The sequence below is a fragment of the Gymnogyps californianus genome, chromosome 14 (assembly GCF_018139145.2).
Source record: "Gymnogyps californianus isolate 813 chromosome 14, ASM1813914v2, whole genome shotgun sequence".
Classification (NCBI taxonomy): Eukaryota; Metazoa; Chordata; class Aves; order Accipitriformes; family Cathartidae; genus Gymnogyps; species Gymnogyps californianus.
In genome coordinates this window covers 4,692,253-4,719,080 of record NC_059484.1, presented here as the reverse complement: position 1 = coordinate 4,719,080, position 26,828 = coordinate 4,692,253, and the positions used below count along the sequence as shown (strand labels likewise).

At 39.1% G+C, this 26,828-nt stretch overlaps 1 protein-coding gene across 3 annotated transcripts in view; it reads right to left on the bottom strand.

The window, feature by feature from the left end:
* SLIT3 (slit guidance ligand 3) overlaps positions 1–26,828 on the bottom strand; it is a 537,095-nt gene that overhangs the window by 69,746 nt on the left and 440,521 nt on the right. For 2 of the 3 annotated variants that reach the window (XM_050905039.1, XM_050905037.1), the window contains exons 24-27: positions 26,704–26,775; positions 20,008–20,079; positions 14,622–14,785; positions 10,250–10,374 (exon numbers count right to left, since the gene is read on the bottom strand). In XM_050905039.1, coding sequence (XP_050760996.1) covers positions 10,250–10,374; positions 14,622–14,785; positions 20,008–20,079; positions 26,704–26,775 — 433 coding nt within the window. Of the gene's footprint in view, positions 1–10,249; positions 10,375–10,598; positions 10,621–14,621; positions 14,786–20,007; positions 20,080–26,703; positions 26,776–26,828 lie in introns of all 3 variants that reach the window. The other variant, XM_050905038.1, reaches the window with a different exon arrangement.

Below are 26,828 nucleotides of genomic sequence, written 5' to 3'. Positions count from 1 at the left end.
CTTGATGGACACCTCAGTGATCGCTGCAAACACAGCTACTCAGCTTTGTGAAGGCAATACTTAGTTATCAAATAATTAGAGATGTTGCAAACTGGGTGAAGAATGAAACTAACTTTAAAATATAAAATTAATCTAAACTCTTTTGCAGGAAGAGTTAAAAAATACAGCATTGGGAATTATTGTTATTTCACCAATGGAACCATTTGAAACTGATTTCCTAATTGATTGCACTGATATTAAGATATATGTAGACAGCTTACACACTGATATCTATATACAGTAGTCTGAAGCTCTTCAGCAGATCCAGGTGATACTGTTTCCTTGTTTATACTCTTTCTGGCCATGGGCATAATGGCTAAGCCTCAATCTGGGAAAGATGTAGATGACGCTCATTGGCAAGGTCAAACAACTACAAGAGCTGGCAGGGTGTATGTTAGATCCATCTGCTTAGGCATATATACAAATTATTTGGCAAGGCATGGATAATATCACAGTAATTTTGGATCAGATTGCTTTTAGATTGCCAGGTGGAAGTTGAAAGATTTTGATCATATGTTGTTCACAAAAATGCTGTGACTCCTTCTGAATGCAGACCTTGCTACAGACATCCACGCCTTGGATGACTCTAGGTTAGGGTACTCACAGTGGTGATGAATTAACTATTTCTCTTTAGTCATCTGTCCCAACGGGGTAATAAAAATGTACCTTCTAAGGACTGCTGTTTACAAGCCAATTAATTTAACATGATAAAGTAATTAATTTCATCCATTTCTAATTTTGAAAAAAGTTTTAAAATAAATTTGAATTTACCTAGACAATTCTGATTTCTTTTTTTAGTTCAGTATCGTTTGTTTATACAGCTGTACTTACATTGACACAACAACACAACAAAAAAGTTGCCCACTGCTCACAAGCATCATGAGAAATACTATTTGCTAAATGGCATAGAAGCTAGGTTTTGAAAAGAAGATACATTGATATTGGTTTTGTTGCTACCCCCGCCGTCATTTAGCTGATTTAACTCCGTGAAAGTTGAAAATTTTCACGTGAAAACTTTCACAGTGTTAGTGTCTGAGGTAAAAATACAGATAATAGTTATTTATACCCCACCATCTTCAGCACTGTACAGTTATCTTCTATGCCAGTCTAACTTCATCTGCCACCTGATTAAACAATAATTGGGCATGGCAGCAGCACTTCTTAGTGACTTCCTTGTCCTTGTTAATAAATCACAATTGTCAATTTATAGCAAATTAGGCGAACTCTGCTCTCTTAAGCCTCATTTTATTTAAATCAGAAAGATTTATGATCCTCCAGGGTATAATACACCTTCCATTACCTCTGTAGCTAGTAATCAAGAATATGCCTGTCAAAGTCAAAGTGCAAGGATTCATCATATTATTTTTTAAAAACTCTGGTTCTTCTCCTATGAGTATGAAATTTAATTCTCAGTGGACATCTGAGGTTTATTTTGCAATTATATTCATTACCACGTAAATCCTGATTGTCCTTCTAAACCTCTCCTTACATAAGCACTTTGGGTTTCAATGATCTTTTGGGCTTTTAATCAATGACAGAAGATATGTCATTAATCTATCATGGAGTCAATTCACGTAGCACATATCTGAACTGAGTCCAGAGGTGCCAAACTGGATGGAGCAGGTGCTCTAGAGCTTCCAAGGTTACTTGATCAACTGGCTGATGCAGATCACTGTGGAATGCTTTGGGAGATGTAGAAGAAAATTAGGGACACCGAAAATAGTTGATTTTGCCCAGCATTGCCTCTGTACATAAAATCCAACCCAAAATATTTGATGTAAAAAGGACATTGAATATTTTCTATGTCTCTAATTCAACCAATATTCATGAATGAGAACAATGTTTTCAGTACCTTCAAAACACTTAAGGGCCTATTTATTTTAAAATACATGTTGCAGTAACAGTGACAACAAAACTTTCCTTCTCAGGCCATCAAAAGCCAGTGCCTCTTTTTTAATGTGAACACTGTAGAGAAAGTTATGAAGACTGGACATTTGTATAGCAAATACAATTCCTATTAATAAGAAATAAGAAATAAAAGAAAATATAATTGTTGTATTTTAAACTTATTGCTCAAGGCAATTAACCTATGCCTAACACTTAAGCTATTGAACGCAGCCTGCATAAGAGAAGAGGAACACATTACATGCAGGAACCCAATGAAACCTAACATGAGGCAGGGCGTATGTGATCAAAAAATCTCTCCAAAGAACTCACTAGATTTCTGAAATAAATAGAGCTAAAGATGCTGGAAGAGTCACAGTCCATTTGAAGAAACTTTTGCAGGTGTATCCCTGTCTTTTAAGGATGCAGGCTTTTGGTTTGGAACAGTTCTGTACTGACAAAAGGTCTCACACTGAAATACATGTCATATCAGCAAAAATGCCAGTATAATCTGTTTTGCTTGTGGAAGCTCTGTAAAGCTTCCCCTACAAGGCTTGCCAGTTCAGAGATACCAGCAATCCTTTCTGGCATAAACCAAGACTGTAATTTGATAGTGGGTTGAACTGTGACAGGTAACCCAGGCAGGCAGCAATGATTTGAGAATCAAACATGCAAATGAATTTTTCAGACTGCTAAAGAAACCAAACGTGCCCCTTATGATAATGAGCAAGAGCACAACATTTACTTCAGAGGCGCTCAGAAGTACGAGGAGGGGACCCCCGGGGGCCATGGAGGCAGGCATCTGCCCTGCACCAGCTCAGCATTGGAGCCTGACGCTCAGCAACAGAGTGCAGAGAGCTTTGGTGCAACTTCACCTGCAGTGTATGTGCACTTACCCCTACACAGTAATCTACTAATTCTCAAGCTAGTCTGGCATTATATCATTTCTATTAACAGGAGAGAGTTTACTCTCACATGATAAAGAAGGTTTTCTTTTCAGCTTAGCCTGCTTACAGCAACTTCACCAATTCCATCATCCCCAAAGGAAAGGGGAAAATAAGGCAATTAACTTCCTAGGACAATCTCTGTTCATGTTCTTGGACAACAAAAGAAACCCAAAAGCCGTATCGTCAAGTACAGTCAATGCCAAGAAAGCCTCGAGGATAATAGATGACAGACAATCACAAGAAAATCTAACAATAAGGATTTTCAGCTGTGACCAACTACTTCAACTGATTCAATTATGCGGAAATGGTGGGATGCAGAAAATTAAGAGCTGGTTAAACAGAACTTGATTAAGCAGAGTTATAGCAACCAGCAATCACCTGAAAGACAGACAAACCACAGAGGAAGAAAAATTATTATTTAGTGTAATAGGACCAGGCCAACATAAGAACAAGAGCCTGAAATTCAGACTAAACACCAATAAAAACTTCTCCTTTACCCTGGGAAAAGAAAGGTTGGAAGTCTGGTCTCTTAAGGCATTTAGGACTAGACCAGAAAAACAGTAGTAAAAACAAAGCAGGGGGTAATAACCCACATTGACAAAAGAATGAATATGATGGTGCCCACCTGTGGGTATGGCTTACTATTCACCTTAACTGCTCAGCTACTTCTCCTGATGCAGCACTGAACAAACATAGCAAATGCCTGAAGCTGCTCAACATCTGCTTTCTTGTTGGCCTAACAAAAATGGAAATACTTCTTCAGACTTGGCTTTATTGTTAAGAGCCCTCATTAGGGCATGACACAATACATTACTACGTTTTTTACAGGGCTTGCGGTGGGTGTATACATGCCTCACCACCTTTAGCCAGCAAATGTGGCGGTAATCCCTCCTTAAGCCTTTCATTTTTATGCTCTTCTAGATGTAAATCTCCATTTTCTTCAGACCTACTATAACAGAGAGGGCAAAAAGAAAGAAACACACGTCTGACTGATGCATGGTAAGTTTTATGGAATAAGCATAAACAGGAAAATATTGTGATTTCTGCAGTTTTTTTCTGCCCCAGGAGCATTATATGAAATTATAACCACCTACTGCTGACACTGGTGTTTGCCCTAAAAATTAATACATAAATATAGGTCTACTCATTTTACGTGGCCACCCATTACCTCTCATCCCTAAAGGCTTTCTGCTTTATTTTACTAAGAGTGGAAAATGCTTCTTCAACATTCGTTAATAAGTATTTTAAGTATGGTTAAAACAAACAAACAAAAAATAAACCATCCCAGATCACATAAACACACGCTCCAGGAGAATTTATTAGCATTAACGTTCAAGGCAGAATCACGTCACACAAACACTATTTTGCTGCACTGATTTCTTCATATGAAAACTTGGCATTGAGCTTACATTCCACTGCCCGTCCCCCCGACCCTGACACTGGGAGAGGAAAGAGGCCAAGACAGAGTAACATGTGAAGGCTGAGACGTTTGCTCTCCTGTCTCACGTGGATGAGGCCAGGCTGGTTTAAGAGTTCCTTCCAATTTCTCCTCCTTTTGCAATTCCAACTTGGGGATTTATTTATTTATGCACTGAATGATGTATATGGGGACTTATATGCATATGTTAATAGATCCAAAGAAACAAAAGCACAGAGTTGCATTTCCAAACAGTATTAGCCTAACAAACTAGGCACGGACTCTCACACAGCTGGCATGCATCAGCAGCCAAACTCTACACTCGGTTACATTCATATAACCCCACCCAAATCAGCATAACTGAGAAACTGGCCCATTGGAATAAACTTGCGCTGTCTCGGCCTTGAGCTGTAAGAGCTGGCCAGAATATCTGTACATGAGCAAACACTACCATATCTACGTTTTAAGATCAGTTCTGTGTTGAATACTCCTCCAACAGCCATTATTCTAGGACTCTGACAGATTATTCACGTAATGCTACAGAAGTACATCTACATGGCAAAGTGCAAATACAGCAAACTTCATTTGCCTGTGCTCCAAGCAAACGCAAGGCCATGCGCACCCTCGTGAGCGAATGACACAGTCAGTGCAGCACTGAGTCCATGCTAATGGTATGAAATCTGTGCTGATCTAACCTGCTTATTAGCCCTGTGCTGAGCAGTCACAGCTTCTGCTCAGCTACATTTATCTGCTCAAGTGCTGGCACATTAGTTATATCTGTGTAGAACATGTGATAGACATGAATCCCGCATATCCGAGAGACACTCTGCTCTGAGATTCTCAATTTCTAACCCTGTTTCCAGGGATGAAAACCTGGCGCAGGGGGCGGGGAGGAGGAAGAGCCAAATTCCTAGCAGAACTCTGGAGCCAGCTTCCTCACTAAATATCATTCTGGCTTCACTATAATGCCTCCCACCACAAGAGTCTGGCTGCAAAGAATACTGTCTCTCCAAAGCCCAAGAGCTTTACCCAGGATTTTTCCAATTGTATCTGTCATTCTGGATGACTGGTGAAATTGCTTGAACCCTCAAGATACTGCAGTGCTGCTAGAAAAGTCAGGACACTGCCTGAACTCAACAGGGAGGTGAATAGATTTGGATAAAAGTTACAGAGCAACTCTACCACAGGCACACATCAGCATCTGTTGCCTGAAGTGTGGGATATGTGCTATACTAATTTTACCTATCTTCACTTTCCCTTTCAGACAGCTTTCGGTAACAGCAGAACCCAGAGCTGACAAACATCCTGCATCCCAACAGCTCAGGCTCCCATTTATCTGAGCAATGAAAGAGGCTGTGGTGATGCCTAGGCAGGTACTGCCTTTCATATTTCAGGTTGGCGATGTTCTTTCATTTCAGATAAAACACAGACATATTTTAAACTCTCTTTCCCCAGTTCTACAAACAACTCTGTTTGGAAGAAAGGAAATTATTCTCCTTTATTTGTTGTTACCTCAGTTTTCAGAAAAAAAAGTATGAAAGACACAAAAATCAACCAAAAAATCCGAAAGGGCATTTTCAGAATACAGCAACGGCAAAATACACTGGGTGTTGGTTTCACTCACCTTAGTTTTTACTACAGCTATTCAAGTAAATCCTTTCTCAATGGCTTATTGATTGCAAGTTTGATTATTCTCTTGAATTCTAACACCCATAGACTCGATTTTACAATATCAATGGGAATACATAAAAGCCACACACTCTGCAGGATAAATGAATTAGTACGGTACCGTTATCTATTTACCAGCCACCAGCTGCACTCACACACACTTGCACTGCAGGTGGCCAGCAGCATTTAAAGCAGAAGAAAGCTTCATTTCTCTACTTGTAATCATACTTCACAATCTAAACCACACATACTATTTAAATAATCTTTCAAAGAATGCTATGGAGAAGAGAGGAAAAAAACCCGCTGGATAATTACACCTATGTCTGTGTTTAATATGAAAACATAGGTTTCATAACATTAAGAGACATTTCCTGCCAGCATTGGTGGCACCCTGGAGCTCAAGCTTGCTCAGCCTGCCAGTCGCCATAGGTGGCACTCTCACACCATCTCCCACTGTCTTTGGGGCTTTGTCCCCAAAGAGCAACCACAAAAGCACTGTTTCAACCATGGCTTATCTATAGCAAACACATTCATCACCCATTTTAAGGCAAGAGCAGCAGCAAAGATAGCTACCAGCACACAGCCTTCCCTGTTCCTAAGCGAGCAATCTATACTTCTGTCCTCATCAAACACAACCGCTCAGCCCACTGGCCTCTCAGCTCAGGTGGTCCATGAGCCATCTCACTTTCAAGTTTACTCAAACCCATCGTTTGGGTTACATTACACACTGCTAAAAGCCCCATAAGGTATACATTCAATAGCAAAAACATTTTTGTGATCATGAAAAATAAGAGATTCAGTCATCATCAATGTGATAGTGAAAGATACGACTATAGGCTTTTGCGACTACAGTTAACTGGTAGAAGTTCCTGATTCCATCAGGCACCAGTTTGGCAACTGGTAACTTAGGTGGCTTTCTGCTAGTTGGCCTATTGTTTTTTTTCTGAAGGCTAGCATGAGCAGAGGAACCCCAGAAAGCGGTCTGTAACTGTCTGTCCCTTTCCAGGGAACATTATAAAGCCGTCAGCTTATTTGAATGAGCTTACAATTGAAAAAAGGGTGGGTTTTTCACTTTATTGATGCACTCTTCCACACAGGATTTTTTCAAAATCTACATCAAACAAGGGAAAACAAATGCTGAGAGGGCAGATTTAGGGCAATTTATCAAGGTCTGGGAAATAGCTTCCAGATGGATAGAGCTGTTCGGTGCTGGCTGGTGAGAAGGAAGCAAGGTATTGTTATTGAATTAGCATGAATCTCTGGTGGAGAACTGCGTGGTAGATAGAGTGCTCCTTTCATATGGTTTGCATTTGGACCTGTCATATTTCATTTTTATTCAAAAACCTGTGGTAAAGACACGCAGTTCTTTTTTGCTTATTAAATTTCCACCAATTCTCCCTGTACTGTTATCCAGTCAGTATTTTTAAACTCTGCTGTAAGTGCCATGCCTGGGTCTGTTTGCTCTTTGCCATGCTTGGATGACAGCTTGGTGCTTACAAGCTCACAAGTGGTTTTAGGTTTTGCATTCACACACTGAATGTTACCTGAGAAAGTGTGTGAGAGAGGAGAAAAGCTGGATGCTCTGAGGTGTTTAAACTGAGTCACTTCAAGAGTTTATCAAAGCCCTTCTAAGTTAAAACGATGCATACTGAGGTCTAATGCACACTAGAAAGTGATTGCTAACATAACTAGAGGATTATTCTTGATTATTCTTGCTAATAAATCCTCCCTTTGTAAACATGTCTCCTAGCAGTATAAATGCATCTATGCTAGTGCATTTGCTAATACAGAAATATTGTAAAAACAAACAAACAAACAAACAAACAAAAAACGACCCCAAAAAAATCTAAGGGCAAAAAAAAGATACGCTCGTAACCAACAAATTTCTACTTTGAATAACCTGGATACCTGTTCCATGATACATGCTTTATAGAGTAAGACATACACAAAGATTTACGTATTTTCCTGCTAGTTTTGAAAGCGTTTAGTTTTCAAGTTATCCTAACAGTCACCTAGTCCCATCTGAAGAATTCAGCCTAGTTTATGTTAAACATCAAATTAAAATGAGCATTCTTTTATTAACCTGAGGAGATAAACAGCCACAGTTTCCCTCATTGCAAAGACAAATCAATTGTTACCAAGTAGTTAGTTTCAGTTAAATGAATTTTTGACAATGTGGTCTTTTAAGATCCTAGAAAAGTTGCTGGTTGATATGCCAACGAGTAGAAGGATTTTTAATGAGAGGAAATTTCCAGTGGCTTTTTCAATTATTTAGGAGAATTGTTATTATTCTTGAGTACTAGGCGTGGGGGCACCGGGGTGAAATAGAAGAAATGAGCTTTACATGTTCCCTTTTTCAATGTTTCAGGGATCCACCACAATTTGTTACCATCTGGGATGTACCCTAGGCAAACAGAGAAGGCAAATGGTGATATCATCAGAACCAACTAATTCCTAAATCCTACCTGAAATGTAAGACATGGATACTTGTGCTTACTTCCCACACGTATGTCTGGTTTTGCTCTTCTTTTTTTTCCCTATAGTTCTTATTACTCTGTGTTTTATGAGCATCTGCTTCAACTGACCAAGACTCTGTAGGAAATATCCAATGAGGCAAATAAAATCACTGTCTACAGGATGCAACCTACTTCTTTGGCCATAACATCCGATCCCCCCCAGGCTGTGAACAGATCATATGCCTCATTTATTACTTATACTTAATCCTTCAGCTACTGACTACTGAGCTAGGTTTCCAGTTATATCCACTCTGAAACAAACTCTTGGTAGCTGTAAGCTCTCATGATGCAGTGTTAACAATGGGAGTTATACATCACTAGTGAAGAAACTGCATTACTCAATGACACAATTTTCCGATTTTCAAATGTGTTATCAAGAAACTGACACTGCATGCTCACAATGCTTGGCATCTGCAGGATTTCACATTTGCAGATCACTCTATGGACATTAGTGCTCAGAAGTCAGAGACAGCTGAGCTAGTGCTTGTGTCTGATGAGTTACCACCTTTCTGCTAATCAGTCTGTGTAACATGGATGTAAACTAGCAGGTATCAACATTCTGTCACTGTGGACTAAACTGGCCCTTAATTCTCATCTGAACTGCCTCCTCTTTGGCCTGGCAGCCTATGAAATAGTTATCTTGTTGCCAGCAAAAGAAAAGAAATTAAAAGGAAGATAAGAATCATAGAATCATAGAATGGTTTGGGTTGGAAGGGACCTTAAAGATCACCTAGTTCCAACCCCCCTGCCATGGGCAGGGACACCTTCCACTAGACCAGGTTGCTCCAAGCCCCATCCAACCTGGCCTTCAACACTTCCAGGGAGGGGGCAGCCACAACTTCTCTGGGCAACCTGTTCCAGTGCCTCACCACCCTCACAGTGAAGAATTTATTCCTAATACCTAATCTAAATCTACCCTCTTTCAGTTTAAAACCGTTACCCCTTGTCTTATCACTACACTCCCTGATAAAGAGTCCCTCCCTGTCTTTCCTGTAGGCCCCCTTTAGGTACTGGAAGGCTGCTATAAGGTCCCCCCGGAGCCTTCTCTCCTCCAGGCTGAACAACCCCAACTCTCTCAGCCTGTCCTCATAGGGGAGGTGCTCCAGCCCTCTGATCATCTTTGTGGCCCTCCTCTGGACCTGCTCAAGCAGGTCCATGTCTTTCTTACACTGGGGGCCCCAGAGCTGAACGCAGTACTCCAGGTGGGGTCTCACCAGAGCAGAGTAGAGGGGCAGAATCACCTCCCTCGACCTGCTGGTCACGCTTCTTTTGATGCAGCCCAGGATACGGTTGGCTTTCTGGGCTGCGAGCGCACTTTGCCGGCTCATATTCAGTTTTTCACCCACTAATACCCCCAAGTCCCGTGCAGGGCTGCTCTCAATCCACTCATCACGCAGCCTGTATTTGTGCTTGGGGCCTGTATTTGTGCTTGGGTGCATATGGATGTCTACATCACAGAATCAGAGAATGCCCAAGGTTGGAAGCAACCTCTGGAGATTGTCTAGTCCAACCACCCTGCTCAAAGCAGGGTCAACTAGAGCAAGTTGCTCAGGATGATCTGTATAGTCACAGCACAGAGAGGAAGAAATGCCCTTCTGATTGTACAGGATAAAATTTGTAGCGGGCCACAGTTGAAAGGTCACACACAATCTGCTTGAGTAAGGGATCTTTTGAGCTCAGTTGCCTGTAAAATTGACTTCTCATGATACAACAATTAAGAAAACAGAAGGGATGGGGAACACTTTATTGCTTTTCGTGTAGTTCATTTGTAGTCATACCTTGAAGCCAAAAGGGCAAGTGCATTGATAAAACTCCACTGGATCGTTGTTGCATGTCCCATTGTTCTTACATGGATTGGAGAGGCAGGGGTTACACTTGGACACAACACTGATATCTACCGGCTCTGGAAAGGCAAAACACAGTGTATCAATAGAGAACTGGATTACAAAATTAATACTTCCCGTACTCACACATACATTTTTTCCTAATGCAGTATTCACCCTGTGTTGGCACAAACGCACATGCTGCGGGTGCAACTTTACACAACAGCATGGGATTCCCAGGGATCAGAGAGGTTTTAAGTACTTAAATCAAGCGCTAGGCAAGCCTCAATGATGCTTATATTCTCCTGGACATGCAAAAATCAGCTCTGAAAAAACATGTTGGGAATCTCCAGAGAGTGGGCTTATATATATGGCTTTCAGCAATTTTTCCTTCTCTCAGTGCTGGAAACTCTGCAACAGCAACCCTTAGGGAACTATAACATGACTTTTCTGTGGCTGGTAACAAGAATGAAAGTGCAGATGCAACAGCAGAAATAAAAAACATGCATAAGAAAGATTTAGTTAGAGGCTTATGGGAATATTTAGGTGCAAAGTGTTCTACCATCCTTAATTTTAACAGAGTTCAAAACTTATTTTCTTCCTGTTCTGCCCAGAAGAATGGTTATCAACGTTCAGCTATCTTGGCAAAATGCAACAAAGACAAATATGCAAAGATGCAAATGTATGCAGGTAAATACACGTTTATAATGTTTATAATAATACACATATTTAAACCATTTAATAAACCACATTTTTTAACAGAACTCTTCCAGAGAAGTAGTGATGTCTGTGGGTGAGCAGGAAAATGACCACAGACCAAAACAATACTAAGTACATTTGGGGTACCAAGTCAATCAATATTTTATTGTTGAGATTTTACAGAAAGCTAATTTAGGCAGTTATATTTACAGTTAAAGAAATCATGATTTTTGAAACAGCTACATTTCAAATATTTATGAGTTAACGGCTTTTACATGTAAAAAATAAAACCTAACACTTTAAAAACGCTTAAATTATATCAGACAGTAAAGATCCTAAAATAATTTTATTTCATTTTTAAGGAAATACATTTTAAAATAACTTAAAATTGGTCCTGTGCTAATCAGAAGTGGGCACAGAGCTTCTGTTATCGCGTGATAAATGATAAGAAGGAATAAATTGTGAAACATCCTGAAAGTGAAGAAAAGAAGCTTATAGTTGATGTTAGAGAGAACGAGGAGCTCTAGAAGGTTACCAAAACTAGGGATGAAAAAATCCCTTCTAGTCAAGGATTTGCTTTGGACCATCCTGTGTGAGACATAAACCTTCATTATTAACTTTGAGTACTTGCACAGCACCAACGGGGGGTAAGAACATGACAGAAATGCGTACCAAGGAGTCTCAGCTGAAAAGCACCTGCAATGTAAAGGCTATATCCTGATCCTATACTGATGGTGGTGTTATCAGGGCCACTGATTGCAGAGTGCAACATGCAATGGTCTGTTAACAGGGCACAGCTGATTGCAGAGTGCAACAGGCAATAACAAGGAAAAAATACACAAGAAGTAACAAATCCAAAAAATGAAATAAAAGACTGTTGTTGTCCTCTTCTATCTTTGCGTTTATGTCTAAATGCCATACACGTTTTTAACTTTGATTTAGGACAGCAAGAGGAAATAACATCTGAAATAACATCTGAATTTCTGGCACTGACAGGGGGTGGAATGTGACATATCTGAGCTACTTTTGTCTTGAAGGTAGAATATAAGAAGAATATACGAAGGAAGCTCCTCGGAGAGCTCATGAGACAGGCAGCAGTGCTGCTCTTCTAGATTTAGAGGTCACTAAGCCAGAATTTGTTCTATTATTTATTTATTTCATAATACACATGCGTACATTTTCCATTTATTCCTATGGCATAGATCAAAGCTAATCAGTGTAGGAGCTAATAAGAACAGTGTTAGTTCCTAGCAGTTAAGTAGTTCATTAGTTTGCCCTTGTGGATTTGATTTATAAATCCATATAGCAAAATGCCCTCAGCCCAGCACATTCCTTTCCTCTACTGCATAACTAGGAGGGCAATTTAATAAAAAGCAGAGCTGAGTTTGCATGACTTGCACATTATATTTATTTTCTTGGCTCTGCTGAGACATAACCTTCTGCTCAGTCACAGGCTGAAAACATAATTTTAACAAGAATAAGTTAAACTCGACTTTTTTTTAATGTAAAAGTTACTGGAGGTCACAGAGGACATCTATGCACTACCTTTATACCAAGCATCTCAAGGTACCAAGCGCAGCATGGGCTGACTTCCACAGCAAGGACTCAGGCTTTTAGGGGGGTGGGGGGCTCAGCCCACCCTGAGCTCCATGCTAGCAGTACTTGAGCTAGGACTGAATCTACACAGGCAGAAGTACAGACATATCCTTGGACACTCTGTGTCACCCCACAGACAGTCTCGTTCTTCTGCTGTCAGGCACGTCACAGCTACAGCTCAGCGATGAGAGGGCGATGCAGCTGCACGACAAACCGAGGCCGCACCGTACCCTGTCACAGGCCATGCACATGGCTCCAGCCCGAGGGTAAACCTGCACTTGACACTGTAATAAATCCTGTTGCTTTACCGTAAAAGAGCATCATCAATGTCCAGGCACAATAGCACGAGGCATTGGATCTTAAACTTGCACTTGGGAAATGGGTTCAGTTAGACTACCAAATCATGCATTGTTTTTCAAAATATATGTACTGTGATGAGAAAAGGTGACTTTTTCTAGGGCCTGGAGCTTCTTGGAGTATACTGCCACTCATCCAGACCATCAACGGTTTCTGCTTGTCCAAAGACCACCTCTGAATCAACACTTTTTTCTCCTTCTTCCTTATCTTCAGATAAAGCGAGCCATGGAGACAGTTGGGATAGTAGAAAGCCCACCAGCTTTCTAGTGGACCAAACTAATATTTACATTAAAAACATCCAGCTGTTTTTAATAGTCTGTATCACAGGTTTACTTATCTCTTGCCTAAGAGTTGCTTGCTTAGTTTTGAGAGAAAGTGAGCATAACTATTGATATATCACAGTTTCAGAATGAAGAAGTCATCTAGCTTCTCTTTCTGGATTAATTTTCAGACCCTGTTAATATGTAAATATGATCATTTCCTTTGTTTCACTTCATGTGAACAAGTACATTATTTGGTATTTTTGGTATTTAGGGTATATTTGTACTTCACACTTGAAAGACTATTATAAAGTCTGTAGTTCTGATAATTACAGTCAGAGTTCTGATAGTTTTGAGACTGACATTTCAAAGTAATTAAATTATAAGGTTACAGTTATTAAAAATATATTTGAAAGGACATAAAATTCAGCTCAGGCTTGGGAACCTGTGTTCTAAACCCACCTCAACACCATCATTTGTTTGTTCAGCAGTTTAATCCCAGCCTCTATAAAATCATGCTGCCAAGCAGTACTGTAAATGTGCATGGAACTCTGAGACATAAAAACAGGCTTTATGCCCTCATTTCCATTTCTAAGAGAGGCTACTGACCCATCTTTTCCACTATAAATACAGCTCCATCTTCATGTACTTGCTGGTAACCGAAGCGAACCTCCAAAACTTTTTTTACCATAAGAACACACAGGTATATCCTAATCTACATTCAGTAATAAGCTACTTACTTTAGCCACAAAAAAGTGCGCTCCTTATCGTTTGTCTAACTGCTCTCTAATGCAGCATACTCCTATCATTGACTACCGCTAATTGTTAATAGCTGCACCTCAACCCTCTCCTGAATGAATGTACACCGTATTCAGACATGAAATATTTTCTATAATCTACAGTTTCTGATACAGAGCTGATGAGGACAGTGTGCAGATCTTCAAATGAAAATGTATTTTTGGTAAATATTTGCTTTCTGGAAGAATTCTCAGTTTCTCAGTTTTCAAGTAGATGTACATAATAACTGAAGTGCTCTATATTTTTAAAATAACCCTTATTTTAGCAAAGTTTTCTGGGGTAGGTGGAAGGCCAAAACCAATTTATTTGCTCAAATAAGTTCTAACAACATCCTGTATGCTAACTTGCCATTATATAATCTGGTGTGAGCAACAGGAATACTAACTCGTCTGAGGTTTGCCGGTTTTTCTTCCAGTGGTGCAGTTAACTGCACTTTGTGGAAGAACACTTGAAAATGCAATTTGAATGCAATGTGATGGTTCAGAAAACGAAAGCCAAACACAACTCTCCCCCAAACTCACTTTAAAACCAAACAGCTTCCAAGAGTATAAAAATAAAGCACCGTATATCAGGAAAAGCAACAAGGCAGAACAGAGAGCCTCCCAGCTTGCTCCTACCTTTGCACTGGAAGTGGTGAGTCGGTGTTGTGAGCAGCAGCCTGTCCACCATGGTGTCCGGCCCGCTGCAGCGGGCTATCCCTGGCTCTTTGTACCCTGCCTTTACCCACTCGGAAAGCCAGCGGAGGTTGCAATCACAGTGCAAAGGGTTGGTACCTAGAGCCCTAGTGGTGTAAAACAATTAACAGCAGTTATTTCAGCTTGCAAGGCAAGATAACATCCCTGATCTCACTGAGGCACATTTTATTCTACACTTTTACAGGAATGCTTTACTTCAAAATGTGGGAAAGATCTTCTGAGTATTCAGGAACTCTTTTAGAGTTATCTCCTCCAGTATTCCCACTCTTTTTCTTTCTTCCCATCATTAGTTAGGGAGGTTGTATAAATACCTAACAACAAATCACTTCTTCAAACAATAAATCACTTTTCCAAACAACTGTTCTTGAGCAATGTCGCCAGACATATTGCTTTCATCAAATTTATCACATTGGTTTCCTTTATTTAAGTCTTTGGCCTTCATGAGCATATTCTAATAGTGAATTGTGTAATTTAGTTTGGATCTGATGACTCATGTTAATGTCTCCTCACTAGATGAAACATACACACAGAGGACACCCCTGTTTTCAAAACTGTAACCTGGTGTCTGCTAAGTTTGTTTATGGCTTTGAAAACGCATTTGCTGGTTAACCCATCACTTGAGTTAGGTCACATGGTTGAAGTAGATGCATTCACATAGTGCAATAATAATTCACAGAACTTTTTCATTATTCATGGAGATCTATCCACAATAAAACAAACCTTTTAACCTTAAATTTAGGTGGTGCCTTGACTCATTTATACTATTTTTTTCTCTTAAAGAAAGTGTCTTTTCAGACAATCAGTCAATTACAAACAAAGTCCAGACTTGAGAAAAGTCAGTTTGAAAACAATTAATTTTTGGAAGTGTGAAGAAATGCATGTTGGAAGTCTGAATTTAATTTGCTGAAAGTAAATGTAAGGCTTTAGCTGTACAACACCTGAATTGCCATGGGAAGAAAATTAACTAAACAAAGGTTAGCATAGGGAAGAGATATTAAAGAAACCAATAATTCAAATTGAGTTTTAGACTTCACTATTTCTGCATAAGTTATAAACTATTTTTTAAGATGGTATTTTAAACTCAAGCTTCTTTCAAATAAAAACATATCAGACAGGATATTAAGACAGAACCCTCAGTAAATTTGTTGATACATTTCTATTGAAGTGACTAATGAACCCACTGTGCCCTAGACAGATTCATAATGAGAGTTCATAGGTTCAAAGCCTGTCTAGGGCTCATTCATCAAAATTAAATGTGTACTGCAGCACAGTATTAAAAAATATCCATCCATTCCTTCTGTAAATCCATTGCTTACAATAGAAAAAAATACTGGGTTGACTTTTTGACCCTGTAACTGTGATCAACTGGCTCACTTGTCCAAGGTCAAACAAAATGTAGCAGTGAAAGTTGGACCGAGAAATTAACTTTAGCACTGAGCAACTGCCATATATAAAATGGGAGTGGGAGGACAACGGAACGCTAGTTACCGTGTTAATTAATCTTTATAAACTACATTAGAAATAAAGCTGCTCTACAGACACTAGAAATGATTACCAATAACATTGTTGTACAACTGCAGAAATTATCACATGTATCTTTCCGTTCTTCTGTTTGTGGTTTTGTTTGGGTTTTTTTATTCATTTCTAGGAACTATAGTGAATTCTTGTATTTTCATTCATAAGTTCTAACATACTCTCTCTATTTCTTTGCCCATTATAGCAAAATATTTCCAGAAGGTAAAAATATCTTGTGCTGTAATGAAATGCCACCAGCAGCACTTTCAAAATGTTGTGCAGATATTTCTGTTCAGACACTTTTTTTTTTTTTTGAGGCAACTTAGAATAAAGTCAATTAAAATAACTCTAGCCATGATAATGTAAAGAAACAGAGGAGAGGACAGCTTATTTTTATAGGTAACTAACATAAATTTGAGTAAAGATGAGATGATTCAACAGGATTAGGAATCTGAGCTGCTTATCAAAAATATGCCTGACAGAAATACCTGCTGTACACAGCATCCGTTACCAAGGGTTTCTTTGTGGAGTCCCTGGCATGCCGAGGGGTCAGTTTGTGCGTGGGCAGGAACTGAATCAGTTACAGAGCTGTGTGTATCAGTGAATGGTGAGGACAGCAAATGCAGGAACTGACCTAACTGAGAAGGTCTCAGTTCCACCCCAACGGATTTTGGGTCCTTTTTAACTATTAACGTGCGTGATCCTTCAGTAGCGCTGTAACATTTTTATCATTGCCCTGGACTAAACAAGTTAGTAGAGTCATGGCTTAAATAGACGATTACATGATTCAAGTAAATAAAGTAATAAATAGTAAACAAAAACAGTGTGCGTATACACCATATACAAACCTTCCTCTGTCTTTAGAGAGGTATATCAGCTACATAGTTTGTTGTGATAGTTACATTACAACAATATGATGTTTACAATGTAAAGGAAATTTGGTGAACATTTTCTTGTAGGCTTTAAACAGCTATGGAAAAAGTGATTGAAGCATCTAGATCTCAGTTTTGTTCCTCCAATTACAGACCCACTTAAAGCTATTACAAAAGATTCTGACTAAAATCAATAGTTTTGTCTATGCTACACAAATATTTCTTTGCAATTCTAAAGGTTAACTTGATACCCTCTCTCTTCCCCCTCCCCGCCAAACTGTACTGATGCAGAAGGCCCAGGCTGATCATCCTGCTCAACACCGCGGTAGTCAGCTTTCTCCAGCCATAATACCTATCCTACTCTTAGCCACACAGCTTGTAAATTTAACATAAAATTTTGTTCTCCTATGCATTATGAGTTTGATGAGTAGCAACGCTTTGTATCATTTTCAAAATTATTCCAAGCGCATGCTTTCTCCTTGAAGATCTATATATCAGGAAGAGCTCAAAATGAATTTATTTTCAATTATGTATGACTTCGTTTGAATAAGCACAGCTTTTTCTGGCACGTGAAGAGCAAAATCATTGTGGTTGCTAAAAGTTTCAGAATCCCCTTTAAGAAACTGGAGAGCACAATTGCACTGTAAAATTCAATTGTTCAGCTGTGCAAATTACACCCCAGACAGGTCTTATTTATTTTATGGATCCTATTTATTACTGTTCATTTGAGCTTTGTGTATTTTACATTTCTGGCAGCACATATATCTAAACAGATAGACTGCAGTGATTGTATTGGGCCAAAGGGGTTTTTATCACTCCCTAAGGTGAACAGTTTACCCAGGAAAATTGTGTCTGCACTTCATTTAAAGTAAACCCCGAGGAAAATCCAAACAAATGGGGCATGATATGTTTATCTCTTGAGTTCTAAAAATACCCTCAGAAGCCAGATTCCCAGTATGGAAGGTGTCACTGCACTTCCAAAAGGAGGTACAGGGCTTCAGCTCAGTCAGACTTTCATTCCAAAACAACATACAAAATGACTTGACTATACTGGGAACATGAAGAAGAAACACATTTTGTGCAAAACAAATATTTTCTCTGACTTAGATACCAAAGTGTAAGCTTGAAACAGCTGAAGTTGAAAATTGAAATAATTGAAATTATTTCTCAGCTGAAGTTGAAATTGTCTAAGTTGCTCACATATGATTTCTGTCCCTACCAATCTGAGATATCTTTATTTTTTATTGTCCGGAGAGAAACTGAGACAGAAAGCTGTTACACAGAAATAAACGGTCCAAGGACATATTTGCTATCCAGAAAATATATAAATATGAACTGAACCTTGTGTTCAGGTAAGTGTTCTGGAGGGCATGTTTAAGGTTGCAAAGAGAGAAACAGAGATATAAAACCTATGTTAAATGCACACATATCTTTTTGTATGTCTCAATGTGTGTATACATCAACATCAACTCACGTGCATAAGGGCAGCATCAGAGCAGAAAATATCCGTACCAACTTGTGAACTAGTCACTTCACAAAATGACCAAGACGTACCCAACACTCTGATTACTTGAGGACAGCAATCAAGCAACAGGCTACACAAAATGACTTTTCCTTTACATCTATTGTCTAATAATGTGAAGTATCACACATTATCTCAGTGAAAAAACATCTTCTGTTCATTCTTTTGGCGCTGTCCTGGTTTCAGCTGGGATAGAGTTAATTTTCTTCCTAGTAGCTGGTACGGTGCTGTGTTTTGGATTGAGTGTGAGAATGATGTTGATAACACTCTGATGTTTTAGTTGTTGCTAAGTAGCGCTTATCCCAAGTCAAGGACTTTTCAGCTTCTCATGCCCTGCCAGCAAGAAGGCTGGAGGGGCACAGGAAGCTGGGAGGGGACACAGCCAGGACAGCTGACCCAAACTGGCCAAAGGGATATTCCATACCATAGAACGTCATACCCAGTATATAAACTGGGAGGAAAGCTGGCCAGGGACCGCTGCTCGGGAACTGACTGGGCATCGGTTGGCGAGTGGTGAGCAATTGCATTGTGCATCACTTGTTTGATATATTCTAATTCTTTTATTATTATTATTATTATGGTCTTCCTTTTCTGTCCTATTAAACTGTCTTTATCTCAACCCATGAGTATTACCTTTTTTTTTTTTCCCCAGTTCTCTCCCCCATCCCACTGTGTGGGGGCAGTGAGCAAGCGGCTGCGTGGTGCTTAGTTGCCGGCTGGGGTTAAACCACGACAGGCACCAACTGTTACACTTCAAGTTTATTTTTTAACAATTGCAGCTATTTGTCTTTACAGTTCTTTCATCAACTGAACTGCATTTAAAAATATTCTGGACCTCCACCAATACAATAGTAATTTCCTGAAATATCTGAAATGTCTAATAATTTTTGCAAATTATGGAATGAAGTATTAATGCTGTAAAATGACCAATTTCCATATGATTAAATATATGTCTGAAGTAGTGATTCATCAACAAGTTCATATACTGACAACATTTCAGTATGCAGAACATATGACACTTATTAAGCAAAGAATTCACATTTGCTTAATATTTGCTCTTTGTGGGAGGTTTCCTGTCTCACTCTCAGACCATAACACACTCTGCATTTCACATAGACAACGCTGAAAGAAAGCCTTAAACACAAAGTCCACAGAAGAGGAAACTGTCACATTTGCTCATTTGTTTTTCCTTAAGAAAATATTTTGGTAACTAATAACAACAGGTTCTAGTATTTTTTTATTTCCTTTGAACAGATGCACTGTGAATGTCCAGAGCAGAATATGGAAAGCGAGCAGGAAAAACAGAAAAGCTATACAATCTTAAATTTCTAATAATATGTACTGTTTTATAAACCTGAAACTGTCAATCAAACAGATGAACGCAGACAGAAGTACTTACAGATGGGACAGGGATACCAGGTCGTTGAAAGAACCTTCAGGAACACTGGAAATATCGTTTCCATGGAGCGTCCTAGAAGAAGGGAGAAGCAGGAAGGTATCAAATCGCAGTATTTTATCTGCTCCCCACAAGTGAAGGAATTGGTGCTTAAGAAGGATATTTAATTTTGTTTCTTTGAGAGTTTCTATGAGCTTCACAACTCATGAGCTTCCTTGCTTTATTACTTCTACTTCTAGATGTTGGCATTTAAAATAATGATATAATTGGAATTGTTGGTGACTAACGTTTTAAATTAAAAAGGTGACATACTATTCATGCTATTAAAAGTGTATTGATGATAAGCAGACCCTCACATACAGACCTGTATTCTTTTATTTCTATAAAAGAATTCCCATTAGCCAGAAACACAGAAAAAACAGAACAGGGAAAATAGGAACCGTGAAAGTTAAATTTAATATTGACTTCACAGAGATCCTAGGAGAGAACAAGGGTCCATGAGGGCAAATATAGCTGCACTTTCACATTCTAGTTTCCCATTCTTACAGTAGGAAACACCTCTTCATGTAGTGTTTTTAAAATCCATTTGACAGATACATTTATGCTACCCAGGAAAATACTTGAAATTAGTTGTTTTAGGGCATTATTCACCCTGCGCAAAGAAACTAACATTTTTCTAGCAGGGTTTTCAGCATCCTTGCGAAAGAGTTCTCCACTGTTTCCAGGACAATTTAAGCAGCCACTTTATCTCTTTTCTAAAAATACATTTGCGTGTGTGTTACATAGGCAAGCATAAATGAAAGGATTTTTCTTGCAGCTTGTAGAGTGCAATACTTGTATTCAAAGTGGCAGACACAAGAGTAAAAATCATTATTTGTGATTACTTGTGGTTTTCATTGCAATTGCAACTGAAGGCCCTGCTACAAAGTAGAGCACCACCACGAGAGGCTGTGACAGACAAATAGAGAGGAAGAGCACTTCTTGCAGCCCCAAGGCTATGATCAGACAGGAAAACATGCAGCAACAAGTGAGCGTGCGGGAGGGCACAGGATGCTGGGGGTGACAATTGCATAAAAACTATTCAGAAAATGCTCCAGAGAAGATACACAATCATGTAAGATTTTATTTTATAAATAAATAAAATCAGCTATTCAGCTGCTGCATCCTCTGTCTCACTAGAAAATTATCTGGCAAAAAATAGCACAGAGAAAAATATTTATAGTTTATTCTAACTTTTCTAGTTTGCATGTCACTGAATACCAGTTTACTACTTCACTTAGTAACAGACAGTAAGAACTCGTAACGACCCAATAGGAGTCGATTCCACTGGATCTCACTAGCCGTTTCTTAAACCAAAGTTGGTAGAAAACTTGCAAAGGAAAAGGATATCAATATTTTAAAATTATATTTTCTTTTGCACTTCTCCCCAAGCTGGTTCAGTTATAGTAAACTGCTGTATTCTTTATGTCCACTTTCCCAGGTCCAGGAACGACTGTCAGTGCTCCAGACGTGGCAGAGAAGGGTGGAAAACAGAAACCTGCTGTGTGTCAGTTTTGTAGCAGCTCTTTCCCTCGAGTCATTTATTTTCTAATTTACCTGGTGATTTGCAGAACACAGTAATCACATCTTATTTTTTATTTCTGTGACTGTACAGATTCTTGAAACGGTGCACACTGAGTTTATTTAAAACAAACCAAACCTCTGGGCCCATGGAAATACACAATAATCCCAGATGAAAATAAAAGCATCTCTTTTTGCATCCTTTCTTCCCTAACACCACTAGAAGCTTCACCAGGATCTACATGATGCCTTATAACTCTTATGAATTCTACGTTTACGCACTGCCTTACACCAGCATATACACAGCAAGGAAAGCCAAACTTGCCAGGAGAAGACACACCTTTGTCCTGTCTCCCGTGAGGCTGGGCCCTACCATGGGGCTGTGAACCATGTGAGCGTAAGCAATGTTACCATGATCACGTTTCACAGCTGCTCACTGCAGCTGCAGTTTCTATCTTATTGTACTGCAAAGTTTTTCTACAGAGCATGAAACCCCAAAAACTACAGCAGAGTTATCCTGCTGGCATCTCTCTCCAGTTCTTGATGCCAGTATACCAAAAACTTCCCCTTCCAACATCCTGACTCTGAAATTTTCTTTTAAGCATACCTAGGTTTTGGCTATTAATAATAATACTTGGCATACATAAGGATGGATCTCCAAGCAATTAATCCGAACAGGAACAGGAAGGATATGAGCTCCCACACAGTAACTCCAGATAAAGCACACTCACTAATTCTATACAGAATGACCAACTGACTGAGACATACCCCACAGCTATTAAATAAAGAGTATTTTTGTTGGCATGAGGATGCAAGATAAGGCCTGGTCAACAACTTGTCATCCAAGTGTTCCCTCCTTCAATGGAACGAGCATATTTAAATAAGTAGCCACTCATAGTGAGCTTATCTTTTAAACTACTTGAAGATGTGCAAGACAATTCTCTCTGGACAGACAGCAGAACTTATATTTATCTTAATGTCATATCAGCTGTGTTTATTCTGTGAAGGGGTGCATTTTCTTTCTAGATGTCTTGCAAACTTCTTCCAAGAGAAGCTGAAGAATGACAAAGCCATTTAACTGTAAGAAGGTAAAACCATCAAAAATATAAAACCATTCGGAATGAATGGCTTGACTACGTATCTCAGACATTGAGGCATGTTTCATGGATGCAAAAGCCTGCATTTCAATAAAAAAAATCACATCAGCAACTTCATCACCCATGCAGCTAAACTGAAATGATAAATGCTAAAAAACTTAAAACCCACAATAATAAATAGTGGCAAGAGAATTCAACAGTGCAATAAAATCTTCTTCCTCTTGGGTCAACAACAGGAACACGTTTTTATACTGAAAATCCTTATAAGCAAATGGTCAAATACAATCTTGAACATTTGGACAGTTAAAGCACACACATTGACGTGTGTGTTCTCCCTCAAAAGCACAACTTCTAGGTATCCTCTTGTCTAAACATTGGTAAACAGCAGGGGTATGAATTTAAGGTGATGTGGATCTCCTCTCAGAGCACAGAGTAACAAAACACTTGAATTCTTGAAATAAAAACTTTCTTCTACATGTAATCTCACTAACTTATTACTTTGTCTTCAGGTAAGGAAATGAATTAAACATATCCTTTTGGGTTGGTTTTTTGGGGGTTGTTTTTTCTTTTACTAACTGTTCCCAAGTCCTGCCTCCTAGCCCATTGTCTCATAACATTAGGTTACCATAGACACAAAGGGGATGCTTTTTCAGTAAACAATGATCTGCCCTGTAAAGACAGAAATGTGGCTAAAAGCTTGGCTGAGCTTACAGAGCCACATCCCATCAAGGGCAAACACCTAGAATGAACCCCGAAGGATGCCAAACCCTGAAGGAACTAACACAACTCAGATGTCAGAGGAAGTGGGAAGCCACAGTGTCACTGCTCAATGCTCGTAACAGCAGCGCCTTTTGCAGAGTTACTGGCTAAGTACAAGTAGTCATTCTGATGAAAAAAAAAAGAAAAAGAAACAAAGCCAAATAATACTTCTGTTAGGTCAAAATCAGTGCAGCATCCAACAATGAAAGTATATTGCAAAAACTGGTTCCAAGGTTGTGCCTGAGGAGTATTAGCGGTACCTTTATCATCACACTTATTACTATGTTTGTATGAGCTTTGAACTGCAGGAAATATCCATAAGTTTTCAGTAAAACTAGAATATCTCATGTTAGTAGAATATTTTGTAGCTCATTTTATCATTTTTTTCATAAATATAACATGGAAAATTGTTTAGCGATCTGAGAAAGTATTTTTATTTCTGGACTTTGCCTCTTAATTCAATCAAGACAAAATGTCAGAAATTACAACATTGTCACACAATAAAAATAATCTTTAAAATTATCAGTTCAGGTCTACCAGAGAGTTCTAATATTTATAATTACTTTTTCTCAATCGCAGCTTTTTTAATCTGTTTACATTTAGCTTCTAAAAAGACGAGCTTTGGACAAAAAAAAAAACAAAAACGAACCAAAACCACAGTTTTTCACTGCAATAGCTTTGGTGCAAAAACCTACTGATATCAACTTTTGCTTATTAAAAAAATTCTTAAGACTTGATGTTGAAATTGCTCCCTAGCACACTTTGGCTGCCATTATGGATAAGCCATGTGAAGACTGAAGATTAAAGGCCTGATTGTGTAAACACTGACATATATTCAGGCTGAAACATAAACATATTGACTCTGCAGTTTTCTCAGTTGGGCTTGTGCTGAAAAGTGTAAGAGAGAGAGGACAGAACCAGGTATCTGTCAAAGATCAACTTCATCATACATCTATGATTATTCTGATTTTCAAATACATATTTATTTACTATAGAGAGGCAAAAAGTGAAGAAAACATAAGGAATTTGGAAGACACAGAAGCCTGTCTGAGAAGGGTCTGCTACCTTCAAAGGCATGCACAGCCAAAGGTAATGAGATCTCTATATTCTTTTTATAAAAAATAAAAAAAGTGGAAATTGTTTTGCTGATGTTTTCTCTTTTAAATTCCCCTGAGAATATGGATAATAAATGAAAATAACAGATTGCACACTGTCACTCGGAAGCCACTTTCTCTCTGGAGAATTGATTTTTAATAACACCACAGATGACACGTGGCAAAAGTTGTAGCTGATACCAGAGTTTTGTGGGCCATAATAAATCAAATCAATCTGGAGGCTTCCAAATGCATGGAGCAGAGGCAGAGATTCCCATTTAGGCTTCATTTCACTTGTGCTGCTCTGTGCGAGACAGGGAGGGCTTCTCCCTTGAAGGAGGAAGATATTTTTTCAATTCGATTAGCAGATCATTTAAAAAAGCCAAAAGATAACAGTTGTTATTAAAATATTACCCTTTGTTTCTGTCCATACGTGGCTTGTAAGAACAGAATTGAAAAGACAAATTGTAGCTATTGGAAAGAGTCAGGCATGGTATATCTACACTGTAATTCAGGGTAGAGAGTCCCACACTAGCTTTAATCAAGCTAGCTTGCATATCAGAAGCAGGCCAGAAGACAGCTCCATACGGAATAATTTATTTGGCCATGAAACAGAATATATTCATCTGTGGCTGAATTTCAGGACTCATGTAACAGCTCAAATGTGACCATCCTAGTGAGCTAGAAATCAGAGTCCCACGCCAAACTTAAAACAACAAATCCAAATCACGTCTCTTTCTTGGTTTTACTAATGAAAACTGGGAATCTAAAGCTGTCTTGTAAGTTAGGAGGCTGAAACCTAGATATCTATTTTACCACTCAAACCACAGTGAAAGAGCTCGGCCAAACAGCATTGCCTTATTGCTTCCACAGTTGCAGTACTGCCCATGGTGACACCTTAATTCCACACTTACACAGTCAGTGCACAGCAACCATTGCTCTTTAAATTCACAGAAACTTCTGCATGTGAATGACATCTAACTTTTTTAAAAAAGTAGAAAATACTAATGTGAAGTTTCAAAGCACTCAGGACATATCCTCAACTCCTCTGTCCTGATCTTTTAGTGTTCAAAGTTCTTTCTCCTTCAGCACACTGAATAATCTCTTCACAGATAAGCTATTTAATTTATTTGCTTTCAGTTTACTGTGCAAGTAATGATGACCCACTTGTGTTGCTGGGCTGTGGGGAGGAAGGTGGCTTCTCCACCCTGTCCTGACAGCTGCACATGGGGTCATGTGTCCCCACAAACAACCGAGCAAACCCAACTCAGAGTTTGTTTCTGAAGGGGCAGATGGGGAGCGAGAGACAGTAAATATGAGACTGAAGCAGGAGTCAGTCTAGCGGATGCCTAAGAAAAGCTGGGGGTGGCTGCTTGCTGCAAGGAACAGGCCCACAGCCCACACTCCGAGACGATATAAAGAAGATGACTTTCAGAAGAGATTGTAAGCAAAGTGTTCAATCCAGAAAGCTGCTGAAAACAGCTACACTGGAAAGAAACAGTGCAGAAAAGGATCTCCGAAGAAAGAAACCACACATGGACATCTCTGAGTGCACCACCAATCAACATGAGGTGACATTTCATTCACAACTTAAAGACATTTGAGACTGGCATCTCAGCATTACTGGCACCCAGCCACTGGCTTGACTTACTCATTGTTTTAATTGGGGACTTCTAACTTCCCTTCAGATTGCATTCTTTTGTGTAAAAACTTGCCTGCAGAAATCTAAATTAATAGAAAATATTCTAAAAATCACAAGTTTTCAGTAAAGACACTCTTGCTGAAGCATCCAATGGAAACTTACACTCCAAAATATGATCAAGTTTTTACAGACAAAGGGAAAAGTCCTTTCCTGTGGGGCACCCAAACATTGTTCAAGTAGAAGAGACAAACAGACTCTCTGCAGTCTCTTGGAGGCCTGTTTTCATGATAGTTCTTGTCCCTGAACTCTCAGAGAAAAGTCATTCATCCTGCAAATATGTAATTGCTTCTTTTCAAAGTTTAGCATGCACCTGCTCTAGTCATTACCGGACATATTGCACCTAAGTACAAGTACATTGAAGCTAATTGTGTGAAAATATTTATGACTACTGGATCAAGTGAAAGCCATCTGCTCATTAAAAACCTCCCTGCCATCAACAGCATTCTAATAAGCTGCAAGTCAGCTGCATCAAAGAAGTGGTACTTACAGCACTCGAAGAGACCTGAGCCCATTGAACGCGTGGACTGGAATGCACCGAAGTCTATTGTAACTCAAGATGCTGGGAGAATGAAAGAACAGAGTTACAACATTGTATTTTCTTTGATTATTTCA